General features: G+C 31.4%; 2 protein-coding genes across 7 annotated transcripts in view; one reads left to right on the top strand and one right to left on the bottom strand.

Moving 5' to 3' along the window:
* LOC134243140 (putative uncharacterized protein DDB_G0293878) overlaps positions 1-17,825 on the top strand; it is a 476,688-nt gene that overhangs the window by 287,648 nt on the left and 171,215 nt on the right. The window lies entirely within an intron of this gene.
* The window catches only part of LOC134243134 (potassium channel subfamily T member 2-like), a 39,001-nt gene that overhangs the window by 14,199 nt on the left and 6,977 nt on the right, over positions 1-17,825 (bottom strand). For all 6 annotated transcript variants that reach the window (XM_062725363.1, XM_062725365.1, XM_062725364.1 and 3 more), the window contains exons 4-14: positions 17,679-17,775; positions 12,981-13,070; positions 9,330-9,438; positions 8,535-8,609; positions 6,872-6,958; positions 4,830-4,933; positions 4,314-4,500; positions 3,942-4,106; positions 1,546-1,682; positions 1,177-1,240; positions 892-1,000 (exon numbers count right to left, since the gene is read on the bottom strand). In XM_062725363.1, the coding sequence (XP_062581347.1) occupies positions 892-1,000; positions 1,177-1,240; positions 1,546-1,682; positions 3,942-4,106; positions 4,314-4,500; positions 4,830-4,933; positions 6,872-6,958; positions 8,535-8,609; positions 9,330-9,438; positions 12,981-13,070; positions 17,679-17,775 (1,224 nt within the window). The remainder of the gene's footprint in view (positions 1-891; positions 1,001-1,176; positions 1,241-1,545; positions 1,683-3,941; positions 4,107-4,313; positions 4,501-4,829; positions 4,934-6,871; positions 6,959-8,534; positions 8,610-9,329; positions 9,439-12,980; positions 13,071-17,678; positions 17,776-17,825) is intronic.

Consider the following 17,825-nt stretch of genomic DNA (forward strand, 5'->3'; position numbering starts at 1 on the left):
ATACAATATTAATTTGGAATGGTAGTAGTGTAATACACAAGGGGGCACATGCATACAGTATCTATGTTTTCTATAGTATATCCCTCCCCCCACATTTAAAACATTTTACATCAAAGCATAATTAGCAAGAAAAAATCTTATTTTCCATTGATTAATTTCTTAGTATTAATAATGAAGGTTTACTGGAAAAAATTCTGAATGTGAACATAAGGCATGCTTGATTTGTCTATTGTACACCAGACACAAAATGTACATTTTCCCATAATCAAATGCAAAAGTCTACACTTTTAGGCGTTAACCACTTACACCCTGTATGAGTCATGTGTAGGTAAATGCACCAATAATTCAATATGGCTGAAAAATGTCGAGACATTAAAACTGCAGAATTTTCTTCTGTAATTGAGTTTACTGTCAAGTCTTTGATAGGTTGGTTGCAGTGAATCGTGTTTAGGAATTTAGTCTGGTGTCCTGTGCATTTTAGTAGAAAATGGAATGCTTTGTTTTTTTGGTTAAATTAATAAAAAAAAATAAAAAATAAGCAAGTTTGGCATTGGTGATAAAGTCAAAATATTTTTCAGAGTATTGCTAAATATTTAATTATAGTCATTGTGGTTAAAATATATATACATGTATTATACAAAATTCTTTGCCCTTTCATAAAATTTATTGTTTTAAAAAAGGGATTTAGGAATTTGATAACAAGAGCACAAATATTGAATATACTACACCACCGCCTAATTTCACTTGATTATATGGGACACTAGGTGTGCTATGGTGTAGACAAACCAAGTGCACCCATTATTTAACCAATTAGAAATAAACCCTCATGCATGATAGTATAAGTTGTGAGAGAAAGAAGAAAACTTTTAGAGACTGAATTTGGCTACCCACCAGCAAACTTGACATGTAATTTGTGCTCAGTCTTGAAGAGTTGAATGTACTGTCTACATTGTGGTGCAAAGTCTTTGACAGCCCAGGATCTTAAAATAGTGTGCTGGTCCTAAAAACAAAGAGTGAATTAAATGCATGAAATTTGAATAGGATTATTATATTCATAAATAACAAACATTAAATGCAACAATTGATCTGGACACAGTAACAAATTTCCAGTGAAATTTAAACCAGACATAAGATTTGGAGATCATAAAGACTAGAGACCACAGAGTTCTGACTTACCGCTTCGTCTCTGTTGTGACATTTACTCGGGGCCAGAATGAAGCAAGCATCTGCCTCCTGTAATCTACAAACACAACAAATGTGCAAAGAATGGATTCATAACTCTCTACAATGGAAATGTTATCTGGCTTTGTTTAATTTTCAAAGAAAATATATAAACCATTGGCATATTGATGAAAATTGCAAACATTCACAATTTTTTTTCAGTTGATTCAACATCATTATGGGAGAGTTGGAGTGTGATTTTTCAAATATTTTTTCCTAAAAAAAATCATTCACAAAAAAAAAACAAGCTGTATATTGCAAGTTTCAAATGTCCTTCAAAAAACATGTGTGTTAGCTTCGACCTATGCTTGACTTTAAACTTACCTGCATCTCTGCAGATCAGAGTCCTTTAGAGCAGACCCCTTCATGTAGATGACACGGTGGGCCCATTTAGGGTCCTTCAGAATGATTTGTAAACTGGTATCCTTCTCATCTGAGCTTAGAAGCACCACTATGTGATCCTTCAATGACAAGAGATAGAGTACATATAACTTTTTTCAAAAATAACGAAAATTATAATATGGAATTAATGCAGCAAAATTAAAAGATTTAAAGTTTTGTAAAATAAAATATTAAAAGAAAACTTTATGACTATAGATCTAAGTATATTGAACTTGACAATATATGCCTTGCTCACATAGATGTGAATTTTACATTTTTTTTTAAATTAAGTGATTCAATGTGAAGTGAAAAAAGGTGAATTAATTAATTTAATTTGATGGGTTTAAAATAGCATGCAAATGACAGCTAACACTACGTAAAATACTCTGCATTAAAATTTGATAATAAATAATTAACCTTATTATGAAATCATTTACAAAACATGTCACATATAACATATCTTTGCACATTTTTATGATCAATATACAGCTTACTCCACTTATATTGAAATCGCTTATTTTGAAATTCCGCTTATTTTGAAATAGAAATAAATCCCCAGTTTTTGCCTCTCACATTCCTTGCATTAAAATAATGGTTATATTGAAATCGGATATATTGAAATTTCGCTTATATTGAAGCCACTGATCGGTCCCCACAAGTGATAATGAGTTGTTCTCATAACGGTTATATGGAAGTACTCCCTGGAGGCTGTCGTTACGGTTGGTGACAGTAATTATGCCTGATTGACCAGTTGATATACAGAGGTGTGAATAATTAAGGTTTCACCTTATGTGTTTTTATACTGCATGCTCTTACGAAATAAAATTTTTCACTGTTAAATTCTTTGCGTCCATGTATATAATATGGACATATTGAGGCTAAACAGCTAAACGTAATATAGTAACCCCCAAAAATCATAACTTTGAAATTAAGTTGTTAAATACTGTTAATGGCTATTGATATGCCTAACTTCGAAATAGCTAAGGAATACGCAAGTTTCTAGATTATTTCCCTTGGCGCGCTCTTTCGTTGAGGAGGGGAATTTCGTTGCTGCGTAAACAGACAGGTGGGACAGTTATTTATATATTGAATATATTGCATCATCGATATACTGGTTTATAATAACTACATGATTGTAATGACACTTTACAACTCGAGAATAACCAAATAAATGTAAAGGCATATTTTTTTTAAAGCAAAGAAATCGTAACAAAAAAGAAAATATCAGTGGATGTGAGACTTTTCAGAAGAGGGAACAGATATGGACTTTTAAAAAATACGGTACAAATGCACCTGATCATTACACGTCGGCAATCTAAATGACACATTGATTCTTTTCCTTATTATAAATTCAAAAAACCCACTAACTTTTTAAGAAAATGTTTGAACAATCAAGAAAATCAGTTGCTTTTTATAAAGACTACGACGTTTCTTTCGTTTTGAAGTACCCTATAATTGAAAGTAGATTTGTAAATATGCATAGTTGAGCTTGCTAAAATCATCAAATGCAGTACTGCTTAACATTATTATCTTTCTATAACATTTAGTAAATTTTAAAAGCCATAATATCGTTCATTTATTTATGCATGTTTGCATACAGAAACAACCTGTCCCACCTCCAAGCTGAAATGGATACTTTTCGCGCCTCCATCTTAGGAGAGTTACAATCTTGAAACTCGCGTATTAACTGGAGTAAACTTACGATGAAATACAAGCAGTGTGCTGCAGTACTCAACCGTTTAAGTCCGGTGATTTTTCTTCAAAACGTAAATAAATGCGATCAGGGAATAATAATGAGATTGAAGATTGTCTTTTCAATGAAACAGAAATAATAAAAAAAATATTTAAACTCTTTAAGGACTCATACTCTATGTAAGCTGTTCACTGTTATAGATAAACGATGACAAAATTAATTTGTTCGGGTTTGTTCTTCTTTATTCTAGATCGGGATTGAACTTGTAAAAATGGTGGTTTCACGATTGCGCTTATATTGAATTACGGATATATTGAAATAATTTGCATGGTCCCCTGAATTTCAATATATATCCGGAGTAGGCTGTACTTTCTTTAAGAGTTTGTTTTTTTTAAAATATAAAATGAACCTAACTGTGACTAAATTTTTTTATTACAAAGAAGTCAAACTTTAAATTTGCTTCACATGGAAGTAATGCAAAGTATTTGATGCAAAGTAAATCAATTTGAATAAAAAAAAATTGCATTCAATTTGCTTGGTAAATGTGGTTTAAATTTAATGCAAAGTATCTCACTTTTGATTGGAACTAAACCTTTCACTGTAAATAAGGCATTATACTTCATGTCTACACATTTCCTGAGATTACCTCTAACTTCCTGTTAGCGTAGAACTCGATGAGGAAGTCCATGGTGTACTCGGCACTGAGATGGCTGGTACAGACCACGACGTGTCGGTGTCCCGAGGCATGCCGAGAACTGTACTCTCCCCCCGTCTTCTTACGCTCCTTCCACGTGGAATGGATTCCCTCTACCTGAAGTTAACACGGTATCATCTTATAAAGAAGAGCATATGGAAAATTCACTATCTTAATAAATACATGTAGTTGAGGCAAATTATCAGTATTTCAACTACTGGGTCATGCCTGTAAAATCTCTGTGTAAAACTTAAATTGACTCCTTAGTAAACAGCAGGCTATGTTGCCTTCTATATATAAATTCATAGAGAGCTTAATACATGCCTGCCTAGGGATGAAAGCAAAAGCCAGGCAGATCATGGTGAGCATGAAGAGTTGTCCTAGCCAGTTGTCAGGTGAGATGTCTCCATATCCCACAGTGGAGAATGTTACAATCACAAAGTAAAATGACTCAAATAATGTCAGGGGATGTGTAGCACTGCTACGCTGTATGTGCTGTATACCGCAAATCCTACAATACAAAAAAAGACGAAGAACTAGAACTTAACTATCCTTTACAAATTCTTATTGGTCAATTATTAGACATGAAACTTCATAATACTCAAGCAACATTCTAGTGCATCAAATAGCTTTTCTTTTGAAATATTTCAATATACTGGTACTCATACTTTTAATATAATTTTACACATCTTGAACTTAGTATATCAAAATTGAAAGAGATATCACTGAAAACTTCTCTTCAATGATTGAGAGGAGTTGGGAATTCTACTTTTTAATTTTCCTTTCATCTTTGAATGGCATACTAAGGTTGTCACTACAAGACAACCCAGGCATACTTACGTTGTAAATACAAGACAACCCATAGAAACAACCAGCAGGAACAACTGTTGTGATAATGTCACAGAGATTGTCTGAAATCTCTGCTTCGTCAAGTGTAAGTCATTCTGAAATAGAAAAGAAAACAAGATGTGTTTGTGAAACACTGATGCCCCTTTATGCCAGCTTATGTTGAGGGTTAAATGCATGTCAAACTCCAGAGGTCAAGGTTAAAAAGTCAAAATTGTTGGTACCCAAAAGACGGTCTTGTTACAAGGAAAACACCTGTGAAATATGAAAAGCACTAGTTCTAACTGTTCAAAAGTTATAGCCAAGATTTAAGTTATAAATAAAAAGTGGGTCAAACTCTAAGGTCAAGGTGATACGGTCAAAAATATTTAAACCCAATGAAAGACCTTGTCATAATGAATAAACAAGTGAAAGCCCTAGCTCCAACTATTCAAAAGTTATTGACCAACGTTAATGTGTGGTATTGTTTTGTAAAAATAGGTCAAACTCCAAGGTCAAAAGGTCAATTTGGTGGTACCCAAAGAAAGGTCTTGTCACATGGAATACATCTGTGAAATATGAAAGCCATAGCCCCACCCACTTAAAAGTTATGGGCAAGGTTAAAGTTTTTGCGGACAGACAGACAGATGGACAGCACACTATATGATTTTTTTAAAAACAAGTGAAGAAAGCATTCATATCTGTTTTTCCCTTCTCTTTATTTCATTTTCTATTCTTAAAGAGACAGTCACCTAGGTCATATGAAAAGTCAAGGTCAAAAACATTTGACACAGTTAAATAGCTCAATTTACCAGTATATCTTTGTATGAAGTTGAAAAAATTATCCTGGTCTGCACAGTTTCTAAAGAACTTATTGTAATAATGACATGCATAGTGGGTCTAGGTCTCATAAGAATGTACATGTGTATCAGATAATCTATTTCGGAGTACACATATCTTGAAAAGTTTCTTTGTAAATGAGTTAATGCAAAGACAGCTTGAATGACAAATGCAGATGAGACAAACACCAAAAAAGTAAATCACCTACGTTTTACATTATAATTTTTTTTAGTGGAAGCTGATCCTGTATCTAATATAAATCACCTAAAAAGCTTTTTAGTGAGGGAGCTGACTTGAAATAATAATTGCTTAATAATTTAATTGCTTCTCTAGAATTCAATGAATCTTTATTTGCCTGAAGTCAATTGACTTGTTAAAACTTCATTTGTGATGAGTCAGCAATCCTCTTGCCAACTGCGACAGCTGACAATGACAGTTCTGTCTTGTTCACACTAGACAGATAAAATGGTTATTTACTTTGAACTTTAAATAGATCTTTAATAGAAAATTTTAATGTTGAAAAGGTTTAAAAGATGCTGGCCAGTTTGCACTTAAATGTAACTGGCTCAAAATGATTCATTCACAATTCATATGCTGAAATAATGGTAGTTAGAAACCCATCAAAAATTTACAGAGACATGTAATTGCAGTTATGATATTGGAATTTTCGCAATTATTTTAAGCTTTATACCGGTAATTCAGTTTTATATCGCACATATGTATCTTTACCAGAGTGTGTTAATAAATTTTTCACAATCCTCTATCACTTCCCCTATTAATACTGAAGACAAATTTTCTGTTAAGTGTCAGCTTTGTTCAGAAATTAACTAATAAAGTTTTTGGTTATGGTATATATATCTTTTGGCATGAATAAAAAAAATTTAAGCAATGCACTACATGTTTTTATTGATACAAAACTGTCAAAATAGTAAAGCTTTCATAACAAATGATGCACTAAAAGTCAAGAAACTTTCACAGAGACACCATCACACAAACACTGATACACAAAAAGGACCAATGCCCCATGAAATACCCCCTACTGATATTGAATTAAGTTTTGCACTGAGTGACTAGATTTTTTGTTTACATTTCTGTCAGACTTGATGTGCACTGACAACATTAACTATAACTGTTGCCCTGTCAATTTGTGTCATTAAAAAAATTTATGTCCCCCATTATTAGTTCTGATATTACACTGTCAGGCCGGCTACACTTACAAACAGCTTCTCCAGGGATTTCTTTACCAGCCACACATTGAGAAAGCTTGGCACGTAGAGGTTCATCAGAAACAGGGGGTGAAATAACTGCAAGAGTTCAGAAAGACACAATTACATGTCAAACACTGATACACAAAAAACACCAAGTTTGAGCCAGATCTGTGTGTCAAGATCATTATGTCCCACTGTATTTCTTCTCATCAATTTATATATATTTGATCATTTTAGGATATGATAAAATAGATTTCATTCTTAGTTTTATAATAAAGCTATTGTTACAATTTGATACAGTGAAGTGAAAATACACATGTAAACTAGTGCTAATTTTTTTTGCTTTACATTTCTGTAAGCTTCATTAAATAAGACAAACTCTGTGCATTTATGACTTTAACAACTTTTCCCAGAAGGATACCAATTATATTCAAACTGCATTGCACCCTGTCATGTGAATGCATGTGTATGATTTTTCATCTTGTCTACACTATCTATATATTTTAATATACTATATATTAAAGCAACCAAAAGTATTAAAAATCACTTTCAAGTGTATTTTTAATTTCACTCGTTCCAAATGCACGCACGTGCGTGCACGTGCATGATGACATACCTTCTTGTAGGAGTCTCCTATATCAAACAGCTTCTCCTGTTTGGTTGAAAAACAAGGGAGTTATAGCCATTTCAAGTTTCAGCCAATCAGATTGCAGCACCCGTGCATCTGCATGATTTCATGATTTTTTTTTTCTATATCATATTGTAGGATATCCTAATGCATGACTATATTTTAAATTTCAAAGCAGTTCAAAATACAAAGGAGATATAGCCATTTAAAGTTTCAGCCAATCAGATTGCAGCACACGCGCATGCGCACAAACACTTATATATCATAGATCTTCATAATGTAGGACTACCTCAAAATTTCAAAGGATTACAAAACACAAAGTTTACTCAGAGTTCAACAGATCTGCATGTAATGATCTCTATGTCCATATCTTGTCTACACTAAGATGTATTTACATTATGAGTTTCAAAAAATTTCATCAAAAAATAGACAATACGGCAATATCCATTATTTGGTCATTTCACGTGTTGCATTTTACGTGCGCGCAAAATGACCTTGACAAAATAGATTTCTAAAAAGGTTTCACCTAAGTCGGATGTGTAGTTTACAAGATCATACAACATTTTTGAAAAATAATAATAATAATAATAATAATGCAGTGAAAATACACACGTTTGGGGAACATAAATATAAGTACACTTCTTCTTCAATGCTTCTACATGTACTCTTTTAAGATTATTGCTTTTTATTTCAAAATACACTGATCAGACATTCATTATCGGTCTTTCACACAACAAACTTTCTTTCAATGTTACGACATATCACTTCAAAACAATAGACATGGATTCTGACTGCATGGATTGAATCAATATTTTAGATTAATAGCTAGGGTAGAATTCTGCACATTTTATCTGTCACTATAGGAACATTAATAGGAAAAGAACCTGCAGAAGGCATCGATTTTGATACCAATGTAAAATCACAAGCACAATACTTCCTAACTCTGTGAACTTTTCCTCAATCAAAGCAGTTTGATAGCTACAAACAAATTGTAAAGTGCAGCACAAGACAGCAGATATCTGGTTATAATAAAAGTATACTCACAGTGACTAGGAGAGGGATGGAACAAACTAGCTCCAGGATAAAGCCATCTTGTGTTGCTTTTTCTATGAAGGTTCCCTGTAACACATACCAAGATGAATTATTTCATCCTCATTTGATATCATGTATAGCCAAGGTCAAATCATTTTTTTCAATACTCAATCCTTTTCAGTAAATTTTTTTAATCTATCTCTTTGGTATTAATTGATGTATTTATACGAGGATCTTTCAAAAATATGTACACAATGTTCCTCATCATCATCTAATTTTTACTAGATTAAAGATCAAGACATTTTTATAAATAAAAACATTTATTTTGTCGATGTGTGAAGTTTCATTCGATTTGATTTAATTAGATTCATGTTAGCCAATGTTACAATTAAGCAACATGTTTTGTCACCATGGAGCATGGTTAACAACATTGTAACATCAAAACCAACATTGAGAAAGTTTCTAGACTGTCTTGATGGAAGTTACAAATTACAATGCATATGTATACTATGGTGCCATCTGTGGTACCTACTCCCACTTTCTGAAAATCATTAATTCCTTCCTCTCCAACATGCCAGGTGTTCAAATTTTGTTTTTATGGCATTTATGTTTGATTACATTGTACTTGTCACCTTAAAATTACATGTATTTTTCAAATTCTTGAAATGGTTATTTCATGCGCTATTCCTATTACTTTACAAGGAAAAATTTTAAAATAAAAAATGTTTAAGAAACAAATATGCTTTAATTCCTTTCCATGTGGCAATATTTTCAAAAGGGTCAACTATAAGCTATAAAACTACTGACCTTGGATACAATAAATATGTCCAGACAGGCCTTGGTGAGAGTTATAATGGATAAGACGCTCTGGAATAGCCATAGAACCAAGGGACGCTCCACCCATAAGATCACATACCTACAAATAAGACAAGTTTGCAGCTTGTACATTTTCAGTTGTTATCATGGTCACTTTGTTCTACATGTTCAATTTACACAAATGAGAGAGTAAACTGACCAAAAATTGAAATTTCCATATAAGGCCATACCAATTTCTAATATAGTTCGTCGGATTCGCCGCTTCTATTTTTTACAAATGCAAATTATAATATTAAAAAAAAAATGTCCGCGCGCGCTTCCAAAAAAATACTTTTTGCACCAAACACAAACTTGAGGATAGTGAGATAGAAGCAGTTTGTGAAGTTTTGCACCATGCAGTCTGTTTAACTGTTCATATGTACCAGGGGTGTTCAATTAGCATCCCCTGACTCCCAGGGCTAACATTTTTGGGGGTCAAAAATTGAAATTTACATAAAGGGTTTTGCAACTCGTTTTTTAAATGCGTTTTGCAAAATGATTGGACTTATTTACTTCCAAAAACATTCTTTATATATGCAGCTATATCTCTAAATTATTTACGATCACTCAATCAGCTGAAAGATAAGTGTTTTGTGACTCACATAAGATACATTTCTTTTGTTTTGAATGATTTAAGATGAAAACAAAATGAATTTAATTTCATTCTAAATGAGCTAGTGCAATGATCAGAGAAAGGGAAGATAATTTATTGAAGTTCATTTAATTTTATTTCATAATATTTAAACATGACTGAATTTGATATTGAGAATTAAAACTTTGACTTTAAAAAGATGAGGGCTCAGTACCCTGACTTTTATAGCGATTAATTTCTTTTTCAACATTATATAGTTCAATTATTTTAATTTTTGCCCCTGTATTTGGGCTAGTAACTTTGCATTTGCCACTAGCCTGTGGGTAGTATGATATTTTTAATTGCACAACACTGTGTACTTAGTTAAAAACAATGGGTACAAAGTTGTTTCATACACAGCAATAGAAATGGAAGCAGAAGATGTTTGAAAACATTACATTTATATAAAGTCTTTGAAATTTGACACATTTTACTTATTAAAAAAATCCCCAAAAAGTTAAGAATGATAAGTTCATGTGGTATGCAAATGATATCTATCTTTATTTTTTTAGGTTCAGATGAAATAACACTTTATTAAAAAATATATATATGAATAAATTATACATAATTTTGAAACCCAAAATAAAAAATAATATTAATAAAAAAATTTCGCTCGCTCGCCTCACTTTTTATTTTTGAAAATCTATTTTACAAATTGGTATGGCCTAATTTTAAATGCAGCAAAATATCATTATAAATATACATAATTTTTACATTAGTTGCTATAATCCAGTAATTGATCATTATATATTTTTCATGATATATCATTTAACAGACATATTGACTTTTCCAGATGATTTCTTGAGCAGATATCACTTATAAATAAACATTTTACAAGTTTATAATCCAGTTCCTAAGTTTTTAGAAATTCTATACTATTTTAGGACATGTTACAAATTTGCATGTGCACAGTTTTCTGGGATTTAGCCAACATGCATCAAAGCAAAAACAGTCCCACAGACTGAAATTAAAACTACATACGCCAATAAAAAAGCCATTTATTTGATAAAATAATCCTATTTGCTGATATCTTATGGTTTCAAAGGAAGAAAACTGATACCAAACATTCCAATATGCATGCACAGTCACTGCACAAAATGAATTTATTGTAAACTTATACATGTAATTAAGTTTACATATTGCATATGAAATTCAGTCACAAATCAATTTTGGATACACTGCTTTTTATCAGAAAAATTTCCTAAGCTTATAAAATAATGACAGTTTCATAATGCCCTAATGGTATCATTCTGTTCTTTTCATTTAAAAAGACTGGTTAGCTTTTTATGACCACTGTTTCAATTAACTTGAGGAAATTGACAGAATTAACATGATTAAATTATGCAGAGTTATTCCAGAACAATATCACAAGGTAAATACACTTAGTAATGAATTCAATATGTTTGTCTTTTATATCTTCCTGAATATTTTGTCAAATTTCAATGGATACAAAATTGACTGTAATTTTACATATGTAAATTAAATAGGTATACGGGCAGTGATATTGACTGGAGAATATTGTGCACATGTAATTTTTCTTTACTTTTTATAATATGAAATCCATATGCATTTATAATTATAACTTTATTTAAATTAATTAATGGCTAAGTGAAAATAATAATTAGCAGAGCAATAAACCAGACAAGAATTTTTTTATTGCTTAATTTTTGCTTAAAATAGCAACAAGCCCTATCAAGTGCTCCTGTTTATGACCCCCCCCCCCCCCCTTCAACTTTCTCAATCCATTAAGTAAATATAAAGACCCCCTTTCAAATACTTCTTTACTTATAAATTAACTTAAAATGATTAAATCAATAGGCATTGACAACATTTAATAAATAAATTTTTGGAACAAATTAACATTTTTTAGGCCATAATCATAATTCTTCATGCATCAATATATATTTTTTTGTGGTCACATTTCATTTTAGTATGTACTAACATTACATACATTTGTAATTTAACATGCATTTTAGATGATAGTGTTTTAATTAATCAGTTATATTATATTTCTCATTTTTTAATAATAAAATGTATTGTAACAACTAACAAAAGATACCAAGTTTTAGTTAATGTATCATGCACACCAAATATAGATAGTTTATTTTTTCCCCTTATGCTCAGGGCACTAAATAGGACGAATACAGTATATGCCTGTCTCATGCACCATAAAATTGAACCAATGTTTATTCAAGTATATCAAATATCAGCAATCAATCAAAACAGAGCAAAAAAACACTAAAAAATATATCTGCAGGGCCTTAAATAAATTTTATCCATAAATTACAAATATAGCAAAAAGCTCAGTTAATAAGATACACTGGTGTATCAAGGTACTTCTACTTTATTTTATCACAAATATCAATTTTTTTTAAAAATGCAAACATTATTATGCATAAATTAAGCAAAAAGTAAAAGCAGGTTTCTTCTCTAAAATCCATGAATTTTAACATTTCTAAATAATGCATGATTTATAACTAGTTTACAAAGGGTGAGATATGAGGCACTGATAAGATTAAAGGTGGTTCCAATTTTTTTTTAAAAAAATCCTACCAGCTAAATATACTTTATTCAGACAAAATTTAAAATCGATTGTATTTGTTCAAAAAACATTCCCCTGCCGTTTTTAAAATTTGCCAGCTTAATACCTTAAAGTTAATTAAAAACAAAAAATAATTCAAAAAGTTTTCAAGATGTAATGCAGTGGGGTTTTTTTTCTCTCTCAAAAGGTATTTATTATAATATACTTTATTTTTGAAATACATGTAAATATTCATGTAATTTACACAGAATATCTTTTCAATGACATAACATCACTCTGCAGCAGCAAGAAAAATACATTCAGGTATTATTCGGGTTAGTGCAAGTCAGAATGTACCTCATTCTAAAAGGCTGAATATTGTGCCACATTTATCAGTGATTACGATTTATCCAGAACTCTCCTGACCTTTATAATATTAGTAAATACAAACCAGTTGATGGCTGTAGAGGAAAATTTCATACTTCCATCATCCTGGGGAAGAGTGTGTGTCTCGTTCCCAGAACCACATTGGTGTCCATTGCTGTAAAATTGTAGGTCAAAGTTGTAATTCTTAATTACATACATATCAATTAAATAAATTTCTATAGGTGCTTCATTCTTGAGTATAATAAACATATTTTATTTTATACAAATATCACAAGCATTGTAAAAACAAACAAAAGAAAGACATTTTATAGTTTATTGAATAGCTTTTCTTTTATAATAATGATAAACTAGTACTCGAGTAAGTACGTGTTCGACATGTAATAACATAAAAAATGGCAAGTCTATACATGTGCCATGCTAGCTCCATTAAACATGATAAAACATAAATTATAAAAAATGGCAAGTCTATCCAAAACTCTTAAAATTTCATTGTAACTCAATCACGGGAAGAGACGACGAATATTCCTTTCTCGTTTCTAAAGAAAGCTAGAGCTCCCTTAAAGAGCCAGTCTTTGATACAGACTATAACTTCTCACAAATGATTTCCGTGAACATTCAAAACTGGTGACCTAAGATAAAAACATAAATACTTCACAAACGACCCTGCTTTTAAGTTTTCTAGCTCATAAATCAGTGAAATGTTTGTCAACATACTTAATATATATTTAAAGAAGGCAGCAAATAAATGGAAGGAGAAACTATATCTAGCTGTGTAAATCAACTCTAATCAATGCCAGATGGCTTTCCTCAGAAGAATATTTAATTTATTTCCATTTTACTTGTGTCAATTGTCAAAGAAAAAAGATTAATATAGCTTGTATTTTGATAAAATACATTTCACTTCATCTCTAACTTAAAAAAATTTGTGCTCTTAACATAATAAGTGACATATACAAAACATTACTGATCTAATTAATTCGAAGCTGGTGGTATTATAATGTGATGAAATATCATGAGAAGTGCAGAAATTTGGCTCTCCAAAATAAAACAAAATAATTCAAATTAAATTGTATTTACATATGCCATTTCTGAAATGAATTGCCTCATTAAAACATGATGCATGCAGAAATATGATTAATACATGTATATATATATATGTGCAACTAGTTGATATATACTACAGTTGGTAAAATTTTTGTTCTTATAGTTTAATATAAGCAAATGAAATTTAAAAACAATAGAAATACAAAATGCCCTTAAATATTTCATGAATCTGGTGATGGGATTTTTGCATAGCAATTTATTATAGTAAACTTTATAGAAAATTGTTCAAACAGTACTGCTTTTCGAAAAAAAAATTTGTGTTTAATTTTTAAAAAAAGCAAAAAAGCTTCACAGATAGATAACTACCAATAAAAACCCTCAAAATAGCTTCAAAATATTATAAAATTTACTAAAATAATGAATAAAACCAATTATAATAAGATACAGTTTATGACAAATGATTTATTTTTAAATATAACTGTTAAAAAAATGTAGATTCCATGTTTTATGATGACAAGTGTTTTATGTTGCATTATTCTACATAAAACAAAAAAATGCTCTCTCTTTTTTTTTTTTAAGATATAAATTATTATGTCTGTTAAAACTTCAGCAAAATGCAAATTGTTGAGATATATTAAGCTTTCATTTGCATTTTTCTATCAAAAGTAAAAAAAAAAATTAAATAAAAAAACACACACTTACTATGCTTCAGTTACAAACTGTCAGACATTATTTGTTTGACACCCCTTTAGCAAGCAAAATTTTCCTCTGCAAAAATGCCTGTATACTCAAGACCTTGAAATATTAAAACATCAACTAGGTTCCAAAGGGAAAAAAGTATAAAAGATTATTAATCAACAAGATCTTTTAAGAAATGGATCTAAATTTCTTGAAAGTAGTTTTAAAAATTCTGATTAAAAGGCAACCATGCACACAGAAATATAGAAGAAGCAATAAATAATCTAAGTTCATCAGGTGACCTAAAAAATTAATATCTCTCCCATTTAAACTCTTAGTGACCAATGTACGACTCCGATAACATCTTACTGAATCAAGACTGCTAAAAACCAAACCACAGTCATACCCAGGTAAGATTTCAGATATTTCAATCTAGTATAACAGGTAGGGGAAAATGTCAGCCAGACTGGAATTTGAACCTGGGACCTCCTGACAACTGTGCGGGTGCTCTAACCACTGAGCTTTCACGCCAACATACCCTTCATTAAACTCTTCCCTCCTTTTTCTTGAGGTTTTCCATCCTGAAAACCTCATCGAGACTCTTTCAAACCACCTGTGGGTTTTATTGTTAGGCGCCAAATATAACAGGGAAGAAAAATGTCAGCCATACTAGGACTCAAACCCAGGACCTCCCGCTTAACGTGCAAGTGCTTTAACCACTGAGCTATTGGGCAAATGTACCCATCAACGTTACACTAGATAATCTTGACTTTTGAAATACAACCTAAGAAATGGTGATACTAATGCCCTGTTCACACGCAAATTTAATTCGCAGTAAATTAATGCGAAGAAAATTAATGCAAATCAAAATAATGCGAATTAAATTGCGTTCACAAGACAGCTAATGCGAAGTAAACTAATGCGAATTAAAATTCTACCTCTACGGCCAGGCGTCAGTAATGCTACTATGACGTCATTTGCAAATCACGTCACCATATGCAGGAGCAGATGCATTTGACATAATGTTACAGTGTCTGTACACACCTTTTAGAGATTAACACAATTTTTCTTAATTTTTCACTCAAAAATAGCACAAATACTTCAAGCTGACCACGGACATGTGACATTTGACCTAATTTTGCCATTACACTTGCCTCAAAATTTAATTCGAATTGGCTTCGCTTAGCGTTCACACGGAGCTAATGCGAAGTAATTTAATGCGCAGTAAACTAATTCGAACTAAACTAATTCGCATTAAATTCTCCATGTGAACGCAAAGCGAAGCTAATTCGCAGTAACTTTATGTTCAATTCAAATCAAACTCTCCGTGTGAACAAGGCATAAATCAAAGCTGAACACAAAAATGAATTGGTCTGCCATATTTGTTTATTCACTAGCTATATCTCAGGGCCCCTATGTAAAGCTGCTCACTTAGTGACTGTTCAGTGAAATAAGTTGTCACCAGTGTAGACGCATGGTACAAAGCACTTGGTAATGACAAAAAATAACTGTGTACTCCTATGGCAGAAGAGAAAGGATACTGAAGAAACTTACAACGTTTCACAGGTCATTGCCGTACACTAACAGCACAAATACAGGTAACGAGAGTAAATTGTAAACAAAGGTAACGTTAGATAACCAGCAGGAACACATATTACCATTCAATGGGGATACCAATAGAATAAAGCAGTCAGGTGTAACTGATGTGATGGGTATACCTCGATGCTGATTTCGTAGATATTAGAACCCAATATTGCTTATGCCTATTTTGTTGTTTTCAGCTTTTGGACCATGGGAGGATTGATTTAATTCATCGAAGAATTTTAACGGGATTATGAGTTTAACAGATACTGTTGTGGAAAGAATAGAAATGCGTCTTGATCGTATAGTGGTTTATTTAGACTCTGTTATTAAGTATAGAAACATAACGTACAGTATTGTGACGTAACAATAACGTTAACGTACGATACATAAATCCGCGGATAATCCGTGACACTCCCGGCAAAATTGTTGTGGAAAGAATAGAAATGCGTCTTGATCGTATAGTGGTTTATTTATACTCTGTTATTAACTATAGAAACATAACGTACAGTATTGTGACGTAACAATAACGTTAACATACGTTACATAAACCCGCGGATAATCCGTGACAGATACTATACAGACAGAAAATTGTGTCAAAAACAAAGATCTGAGAATATTTTATGAGAAATTTACAACTACCCAGCAAATTCCCTTATGATTTCTTACTCATCCCATAGTTTAAGTGGACTCTCTTTTTTAATTTAGGAGAATAACCATATAATCTCAATAAACATGATATTTATAGTGTACACTTCTACTTCAGTTTACATTCAGGTACCATTTTATATATTTCATTATATTACATACAGTGTAGAAGGAACATTTATGATGTGAAATATCCCCTACATATCAATGTTCCATGGGCTTTATGACCATTAAGGAGAATTTCTGTAAGAAAACTTTTTGAAACCTAACTTTATAAGGTCAGAGGGTGAATGACAAACCATTTCTTGAAACAATTTGGCAATTTTATAGCTGTTAAAACAGCACACATTTGAAAATTTAGCAAGTACAACGTACAAGAGAATTATGTCAATTTCTAAATAGAGGTACATGTATTAAATCAATCATAAAAAGGAAAACAGACCAAAGAATATGCAAATAAGTAACTTTCATCAAAGAAACAAAATCTTAGTTTTAAAGTATTGGTAAACAAAAGCACACTGATAAGCCAGTTACCACCCCTTATTTATGGATGTTATCATGGTAATACAAAAAATACTTGTTGCTGTAACCTAGTCTGTTCATTTCAAAGAATAAAACTGTTTGAATTAAATTTACAAATTTACATAGAAAAGATTAAAACAAAAACAAAAAAAAATTTAGTTTGGCTTAATTCAAAACATTTTTTAGAAATATGTATTAAAAAAGACTTATTGAAATTACTATCCATGCAATGTCAACATAATTGTAAAAATTACTTATTTATACAAGTAATACTATGTACAGTACTTACCATTGATAGTTTACAGGTTTGTCCAGGGACACTCGCACAATGTACAAAATACATAACAGCAACTTGCATATTAGATCGAATATTCTCAAACGTATCCCTGGAAAATACAAATGACCAGTTAGTAAGTTCAATGTTGAGAACATGTAT

The sequence above is a fragment of the Saccostrea cucullata genome, unplaced genomic scaffold, assembly GCF_032062105.1.
Source record: "Saccostrea cucullata isolate Sc308-1 unplaced genomic scaffold, CSIRO_AGI_Scuc_v1 ctg161, whole genome shotgun sequence".
NCBI classification, from domain to species: Eukaryota; Metazoa; Mollusca; class Bivalvia; order Ostreida; family Ostreidae; genus Saccostrea; species Saccostrea cuccullata.